Below are 9213 nucleotides of genomic sequence, written 5' to 3' on the forward strand. Positions count from 1 at the left end.
TAAGGGAAGGATGAGTAATATACTCTTAATGGACCCATAACATAAATATGTTAGAGTGTTATAATTACGGAACACTTTTGATGGGATCTACCTATGTGAGTGGAAGTGTGGTGCTTCTAGGAGCTTAAGGGCTTGGCTCGACAGCACTCATGAAAAGAGGACATAGACACATGGCCATAATAGTGTACCTAGATACTAAGCATTGGTGATGTTGAAATCATTGTGTGAGATGTGTTGATTAATCAAATGGAATAGTTTGTTCAAAGCTTAGTCTACCATGCAATTTCGATTAACTTTAACATGTTTTTCACTAAGTGAAGGTTCAATCGTAGACACCTTTATTTATGCAAATTGATTTCCAAGAATATCAAAATCTAAATATTTTGAAAATGGGGAGATTGTTGGAACATTTTCAAATATTTATAGTATCCCAATAACTATAAATGAATGGGTGTAATTAATCAAAAGATAAATCTTTTGGTCATTGGTCAAAAGTTATATCATTTGATTTTTAAAAGAATTATAATTATTCAAAAATATCATTTGAATAGTTACAAAATTAAATGAATAATTATTTATATATTTATTCATAAAGACACCTATTGAAAGATGTCTCTATGAAGAGACAAGAAAATTCCTATAAATAGGAATGGGTTTTCATTTAGAAATATATCAACAAATTCTAATATTATTTCTTCTCTTCCTTCATTTTCTAATATTATTAGATTATTATATAAAGTATTCTGCGAAATCCTTTGTAGAAATTGAGTTTTGTTACACATTACTCAAAGGCATAGTGGACTATTCTCGTCGATGCAAAACGCAAATAGTTATTGGCTTCATTGTATCCTCGAGGTTAATTTGCTTGGAACTCATTTGCACTGCAAAGATAAGTGGGCGAATATAACCTTAAAGATAGTGGCTTGATACACGCCTTGGAGCCTTGTCCTATTTCTTCTTTTTCTTTTCGAGTTCCGATCGTGTGTTCGAGATTTTCCTTACCGGAGTTTTGTAATAATAGATTTATCACACAAGGATTGCGATTCCTGCCTAAGGCAATCCGTGAGTAACCATGAAAGCTGTTGCCATGGGAAGCAGGGAGGTTATGTTCAGAAGCCTAACTGTTGGTTCAGATGGGATTTGTATCCCTTCTATATATCCAATGCTTCTACTACAGCTCCATCCTTATCTCCACCACTTCCAGTGAACTCTGCCAGCAAAAACGGTAACTACCGATATGCTAGATAGCATGCTGGTTTCAGAAGAAATCGATGTAAATGAAAAGTTGTTGCTTGTGCAGGAGACGGAGGCCATTCATCCCATACCCTACTCATTATAATCGTTCCAATTATCATCTTCGTGGTAGTAATTGTCATACTTGCAGCTGTTATTCTCCTTAAAAGGAACAAGAAAAGAAAACAGGATGATCAAAGTAAGTTGGTCTTTGAGTTTCTTTTCTATAGTCCGAACTTGACTCCTTCACAAAATCGACCCCGTGCAATGTTTAAGCATGATTTTAGATTTCTTTAGAACTTGTATACCGAGTATTTTAATCGAACAATAACAAAAACAACATGATACGGTAAGCTTGAAGTAGCTTTGAAAGTTGAAGCCATGTAGTAAAACTTGCAAGTGCTTTCCTCTCCTTTTCATTTATTTATAACTTAATTGATTCCTTGTTTTCCTGCAGTTAACAAGAATCATACGGAACCGTTTCAATTTGACTTTAATGCAGTAAGACTTGTAACAGAAAACTTCTCGGATGCAAACATGCTCGGACAAGGTGGATTTGGTTCTGTTTATAAGGTAAATATTTTGGTATATGAAAATCTCCTGTATCTCGAAAGAATAAAAGAATGATTGAATGTATGGAAGTGATTGCTTTCCATCATCGTTCTTTGGCCCAAATACAATCAGGGTCAGCTTGAAGATGGAAGAAAAGTAGCTATAAAGAGGCTGTCTGAAAATTCCGGACAAGGAGAACAAGAATTCAAGAATGAAGTGATGTTATTGGCAAAGCTTCAACACAGGAATTTGGTTCGGCTTCTTGGTTTTAGCTTTGAACAAAAGGAAAGGGTTCTTATCTATGAGTTTCTGCCTAATTCAAGTCTTGACAGCTTTATAATCGGTATGGTTTCAATCCTTTTAAAATACAATTATTGAATTCCTTTTGATTTATTAGGTTGCCTATTCCGGTAGAATAAATTTCAAGCGGTGTTATATTGGAGAAAAGTTGCAAATCTCTGGTTATTACTATTTTGTTCATGACTGATGACATGAGTAGAGACATTTTGAATTCTGAATGTGCATTTTAGTCCTAGAACTTTGTGAATTTTGCAGATTCAGTAAAGTGTTTACAACTTAATTGGGAGAAGAGGTACAAAATTATAAAGGGAATGGCGAAATTATTTGCGCTTGAGCAAAGTCAAGCGGATACAAGCAAAATCGTTGGGACCTAGTAAGTATTAAGCAGGATCTGTTGTTATATGTTACTTCTTTAAGGTTTGAGTCTAAAACTCGAAGATCCCAATCATTAGCATCTCATCCAGAGCTTAGTTTTAGCAACCATACAAATTCATTTTATTATTCATTTGTCTGCAGTGGAAACATGGCTCCAGAGTATGCATTGCGTGGACAATATTCAGTTAAATCTGATGTTTATGGCTTCAGAGTGTTGGTTTTGGAAATCATTAGTGGTCAAAAAATCAATAGCTTCACCAACCGAGAAGTGGGAGACTCTCTGCTAACCCATGTAAGCTGTGTACTGTGGTTATCGTATAACTGGACCAGAGTTTGCTAAGACACAATGTAAGTTCATATTCCTCAATTTTTTCAAGCATGGAGAAACTGGAATGAAGGGACTGCTTTGGAAGTTGTAGATCCAATTCTGAGGGATGGCTCGAGAAGTGAAATAACGAGATGTATCCAGCTTGGGTTGCTTTGTGTTCAAGAAGATACTGCTTATAGACCAACCATGGCCTCTGCGGTTCTCATGCTTAGTAGCTATTCCATCTCTCTTCCAATGCCATCGGCACCTCCATTGTCTATGCATTCCATCAGGGAGAGAGAAACGAAGTCGAAGTCATCATCCTTCTCTAATCAATCTAAAAGAGAAACCGTCCAAGTCTCTGTCAATTAGGCTTTGGTTTCTGAACTAGATCGTCATTGAAGTTTGAAGATGGTACTTTGTACTTCCATAACATATTTTCTCTTACATGGTAATCATAAGTAGATCCAATTCTGAGGGATGGCTCGAGAAGTGAAATAACGAGATGTATCCAGCTTGGGTTGCTTTGTGTTCAAGAAGATACTGCTTATAGACCAACCATGGCCTCTGCGGTTCTCATGCTTAGTAGCTATTCCATCTCTCTTCCAATGCCATCGGCACCTCCATTGTCTATGCATTCCATCAGGGAGAGAGAAACGAAGTCGAAGTCATCATCCTTCTCTAATCAATCTAAAAGAGAAACCGTCCAAGTCTCTGTCAATTAGGCTTTGGTTTCTGAACTAGATCGTCATTGAAGTTTGAAGATGGTACTTTGTACTTCCATAACATATTTTCTCTTACATGGTAATCATAAGTAGATCCAATTCTGAGGGATGGCTCGAGAAGTTGTAGGAACAGTGGCAGCAGCAAACATCAAACAAAGTTACAATACAGTGTTTGCAAGACTGAAGCAAGAAGAATCGAAGCAAAGAAAAAGCAAAGCAAAGCAAAATGAACAAAATTGAATACTCAAAGAAATTATAATCGAACATTACATTTTTATTCAAAATTTTAAATAAAAGGAGTTACAATTTGTTCATTTGACGATTACCTACTAATCTAAGCGCCTCCACTAATTTACAACCAATGTAAGCTTAAGTCAAATACAAAATGAGCCGACGTATCGGCTTTTACATCGCCTATCTAATCACTAACTTAATCTTACTAACTATTAAAGCTAGTTGCAATTAAACTGAACTAAATTACAACAAAACAAAACAAAGAATGCCGGTTGCTTCATTTGGTCCAAAACCATTCGTGCGCACCAAGCAAAATGAGTGAGCTCGATAGTCGCTAATCTCGATAGTAGCATGCTTCGCTCCATGTTGCATTGCGATCCATTTCAACACTCCTCCTGGACTGTATGCAACACATTCCAATTGCACTTCTCAAAGATTCAAATCGAGCAGCCCTAAGGGCTTGGTCATTATGTCACCAATTGTGCCCTCGAAGTGCGCAATGCACAAGGTGACTTCCTTTGCTTGTTCAAACCTCTCTAACAAAATGCGTTTGATTTTAAAATGCTTAGTCTTACCATGGAACACAGGGTTCTTGGCTATTGCAACAGCTATGATGATTATCCACCCAAATTTCGATTGCTTCATCTTGAGTTTCATTAAGGTCATGAAGCGACTTCTTTAGCCAAATGGCTCGATTAATCGCTTTGCCGCCGCAATGTACTACTGCCCGGTACCGTGGATGTAACAACAGTTCTTTGCTTTTTGAACTCCAACAAAACATCCCGATCCAAGTGTAAAGAAGTATCACGAGGTATTCTTCATGTCATCAAGGATCACCCTTGATCCTTTGTCGAGTAGCCTTCTAGTTTCAGATTGGTTCCCACTTTCAAACATTACACCAAAACTAGCGAATGCCCTTGATGTATCTAAGGACCCTCTTTGTCGCTTTCAAATGTGCTTCATTGCAACAATGCATGAATCTCGATAACAGTGACACCAAACATGATGTCCGGCCCGGTTGCATTAGATACAACAGACAACCAACTAGGCTTCGATAGTGCCTCTCATCAACCCTCGCTTATCACTCTTGCTAGTCGCCTTTTCTCCTTGAGCCCACAGGTGTCTTGACCGCTTTTGACGTTATGCATGCAAATTTGTCTAGGATCTTCAAAGCAAATGAGTGTTGGTGATGAAGATACCTCGATCGACCGGTGCACTTCCATGCCAAGGAAGTAAGTCATGATCCCCAAATCATCATCTCAAACACTTGTCGCATTTGGACCTTGAACTCATCAATGAGCTCAACTTTGCTCCCCGTCACAAGCAAATCATCTACATACAAGGAGACAATCAGCAAGGTTTCATGTTCGACCTTTTAACATACGGTAGGTTCACTAAGACTCTTCACAAATCCAAGATTGGTCGTAAGCATCAACTCTGTCATACCGGGCCCTTGGTGCTGTTTCGCACCATGAGGGCCTTTCTCAACTTGTACACTTTGTCTTCATGTCCAACAACTTCAAAACCTTGAGTTGCTCGATGAAGATATCTTCCTTGAGAAACCATTCGAAATGCTGATTTGACATCCAATTGGTGAACTCTCCATCGCTTCGAAACGCTAAAGCAAGCAATGAATTTAATTGTATCCATCTTGCCTCTGGAGCAAAAGTCTCTAGGTAGTCAACACCATCTTTGCTTGTTGTAGCCTTCACCACAAGCTCCGCCTTGTGCTTGTTCGATGAGCCATCAAGCATTGTACTTGGCTCGGTACACCCATTTAACTTCTATGACCCTCTTGTGTTCGGTGCGCTCACCAACTCCCAAGTCCGATTTTTGTTGATCATTTCCAACTCAGCTTCCATAGCTTTCATCCAGCTTCTGTTCTTAGCAGCCTCTTCAAAGTCTGAAGGTTCAATCACAGCAACATTGCACCTCTGATAGACATCAGCCAAAGTTCTAGTGCCCCTCACTGGTATGTCATCTACAACATCTTCTCCTGGTCCCTCTTCTATGGGTTCAGCAACCAAGTCCAAGCGGTCCATTTCGGACATGTCGACTTCAACACCATTCCAATTCCACACTTTTCCTCATCAAACTTTACATCCCTGTTGACTAAGACCTTCTCTTTGTAGGATCATACACTCTATAGCCCTTCTTGTTCTTGCCAGTAGCCAACAAAGATTCTGAGTTGCTCGCTCTCAAGCTTGGTCCTTTTCTCTCTGGAATAAGTGCATAACATACATGCACCAAACACTTTTAAGTGTGTTACCACGTGTTTGACTCCATGCCAAGCCTCAAAAGGAGTTTTATCCTTGATCGCCGAGTTGGCGGTCTGTGAGCAGAATACATCGAGGTGTTGATTGCCTCATTAAAACCGGCTTGGAAGCTTGCCTTGAAACAAGAGGCATCTGGCCATGTTCAAGACAGTCCTATTCTTTCTCTCACAGACTCCATTCTTAAGGAGTATAGATCTGTGGTGATGGTGAATCCAAAGATCTCACAAAGCTTCGAAATCTCTCGAGACACATATTGAGCCATTATCAGTCCTCAAGGCTCTAATTTTGCACTGACCGATTTTCAAGATAAGCCTTGAATTTGCGAAGGCTTCAAACACTTCGACTTTAGCTTCAAGAAGTAGACCCAAGACAACCTTGTTAAATCATCTATAAACAGGCAAAGTACACTTCTCCTTGATTGAGGTGTTCTCATAGGGCCACAAACATCGAGTGCACCAATTCGAGCTTGTTTTGAGCTCTCCAAGCAATCGCAACGAGAAAAGGTAGTCTAGCTTGCTTACCAAGTCGACAAACCTCACAAACATTCCCACTAACCTCAATTTTTGAAATGTCATCAACTAAATTCAGCCTATGTAGCAAATCAAGAGATCTAAAATTGGCATGGCCTAGTCTCTTATGCCACAAATCAGTGTTATCAGCAAGGCTGGTGTATGCCTTTCTTTCTACTTGGCTAACATCCAACATGAAGCATCTATCAGTCATAGAGATGAGATTAACTCCAGACCATTCATGTCTTGAGCAATTACAACAACCATCCTTGAAAACTAATGTATAGCCCTTTTCAACTAATTGGCCTACACTAAGCAAATTACGGTCTAAATCAGTACAAAAGCACATCCGTGATCGCCTTGTTACCGAACCATTACTAACCAGACACTTGCCTTGCCCTTAGCCTCAATCACTTTGCCATCTCCAATTCTAATCCTCGAGTGGAAGCTTACATCTAGGCCCTTGAACGACTTCTCTGCTGCGCCATATGGTGTGAGCAACCACCGCCTAGTAGCCAATCATTGTTGGCCTTGGTTGTGCCAACAAAGCAAGTTCTTTGTGAACACATGCTCCTCCCGAGTTTGAATGTCCTCAAGCAGGTCTAGCTTGTTGCAGAAAGCCTCCATTGGTTTGCCCTGCACACCTTCTCCACATGGCCAAACCGCTTGCACTTTCTACAGAATATCCGCCTAAACCAAGAATACTTTTCGAATGTGTTGTCTTCTTGCAATGAACACATGGTGAGAACACCCTTTTGCTTCATCTTTTCCGACTTGACCCTTCTATTATGCTGTGGCTTCTTACCTTTTGCACTCACACTCGAGCCTTCACCTGGCTTTAGCACGGAAAGCGACTGATTCTCCTCCCGCCTATTGCCCTCCTTTGCTTAAGTGCATACAGGGAGTTTATCACTTCAGACAATGAAATGGTCGATAAGTCCCTCGAGTCCTCAAGTGAAGAGATTTTGACTCAAATTTCTCGGGGAGAGTTGTAATGACCTTTTCAACAACTCTGCTCTCTCGTGAAGTCCACTCCAAGAGCCTAATCTGTTGACAATGGCCATTATCCCATCGAGTCTTGCTTGATGGTCTCGAGACTCCTTCATCCTCAAATTCTCAAAGTCTCTCCGAGGTTAATCACTTCTTTGTTGCCTTGTCTTATCGGTCCCCATGAACTCCTCATTCAGCTTCTCCCAAGCCTGCTTTGGTGAGTCACAGGCCATGATGCGAGTAAAAATCACATCAGAGACTCCATTTTGCAAGCAGGCCAGAGCCTTATGCTTCTTGGCTTGCTCCTCAGTATGTTGCCTCATTTGTGCAATGGTGGGATTGGCTCTTAATGGAGGTGGTTCAGCATCATTCTCGATCACACTCCAAAGATCATGTGCCTGGAGATAAGTCTTCATTTTAACTATCCAAATGTGATAGTTTTCACCAGTGAACACTGGTGGAGGTGGTGGAGTGAAACTCATTCTACTAAACTGATTTTAAGTGCTTCGATCCTTTCTGATTTTAAGCTTTGCTGATGGTTTTGATTTAAAGTCAACAAAGTACAAAAAATGGCCTCTCAAAGATTCGGGCTCATGATACCATTTGTAGGAACAATGGCAGCAGCAAACATCAAACAAAGTTACAATACAGTGTTTGCAAGACTGAAGCAAGAAGAATCGAAGCAAAGAAAAAGCAAAGCAAAGCAAAAATGAACAAAAATTGAATACTCAAAGAAATTGTAACTGAACATTACATTTTTATTCAAAATTTTAAATAAAAGGAGTTACAATTTGTTCATTTGATGCTTACCTACTAATCTAACGCCTCCACTAATTTACAACCAATGTAAGCTTAAGTCAAATACAAAATCAGTGACATATCGCCTTTTACATCACTATCTAATCACTAACTTAATCTTACTAACTATTAAAGCTAGTTGCAATTAAATGAACTAAATTACAACAAAACAAAAACAATGCCGTTTGCTTCATTTGGTCCAAAACCATTCGTGCGCACCAAGCAAAATGAGTGAGCTCGATAGTCAGCTGATCTCGATAGTAGCATGCTTACGGCTCCATGTTGCATTGCAGATCCGACTTTCAATGTAAGTGAAATAACGAGATGTATCCACTTGGGTTGCTTTGTGTTCAAGAAGATCTTGCTTATACCAACCATGGCCTCTGCGGTTCTCATGCTTAGTAGCTATTCCATCTCTCTTCCAATGCCATCGGCACCTCCATTGTCTATGCATTCCATCAGGGAGAGAGAAACGAAGTCGAAGTCATCATCCTTCTCTAATCAATCTAAAAGAGAAACCATCCAAGTCTCTGTCAATTAGGCTTTGGTTTCTGAACTAGATCGTCATTGAAGTTTGAAGATGGTACTTTGTACTTCCATAACATATTTTCTCTTACATAGTAATCATAAAAAAGAAAAATAAAAAAGGTTCAAATTAAAACACTTAGAATTCATGAAAGAAACAGTCTGTTTCGTTTTCTTTTCAAAAGAATGAATCAACACCATCTCTGCAATTGAAGTGCTTCCTCTTGTCTTAGTACCAAAAAAGAAGGCCAGTTGTTGTGGTGCTGCTGGTAAAGTAATAGCAGAACTGTGAAGCATCAGAACTATTCTTGCCTGTGTCGGCCTTGACTTCTGATGACGCACAACAATCCAGTCTGAATGCGCCCAAAGACTTCATCACTCACATAAGA

At 39.6% G+C, this 9213-nt stretch overlaps 1 protein-coding gene across 1 annotated transcript; it reads left to right on the forward strand.

Moving 5' to 3' along the window:
• Nucleotides 1-1021: 1021 nt before the first annotated feature.
• Nucleotides 1022-3573, forward strand: LOC105771935 (cysteine-rich receptor-like protein kinase 34; the record flags this gene model as incomplete). The annotated part of the gene is made up of 7 exons (XM_052627307.1): nt 1022-1225; nt 1301-1432; nt 1691-1806; nt 1918-2128; nt 2341-2458; nt 2602-2752; nt 2838-3573. Coding segments are annotated over 7 exons (974 nt in total), but the record flags the coding sequence as incomplete, so codon positions are not given.
• Nucleotides 3574-9213: the final 5640 nt, after the last annotated feature.

Source organism: Gossypium raimondii, unplaced genomic scaffold, assembly GCF_025698545.1.
Source record: "Gossypium raimondii isolate GPD5lz unplaced genomic scaffold, ASM2569854v1 Contig00126, whole genome shotgun sequence".
NCBI classification, from domain to species: Eukaryota; Viridiplantae; Streptophyta; class Magnoliopsida; order Malvales; family Malvaceae; genus Gossypium; species Gossypium raimondii.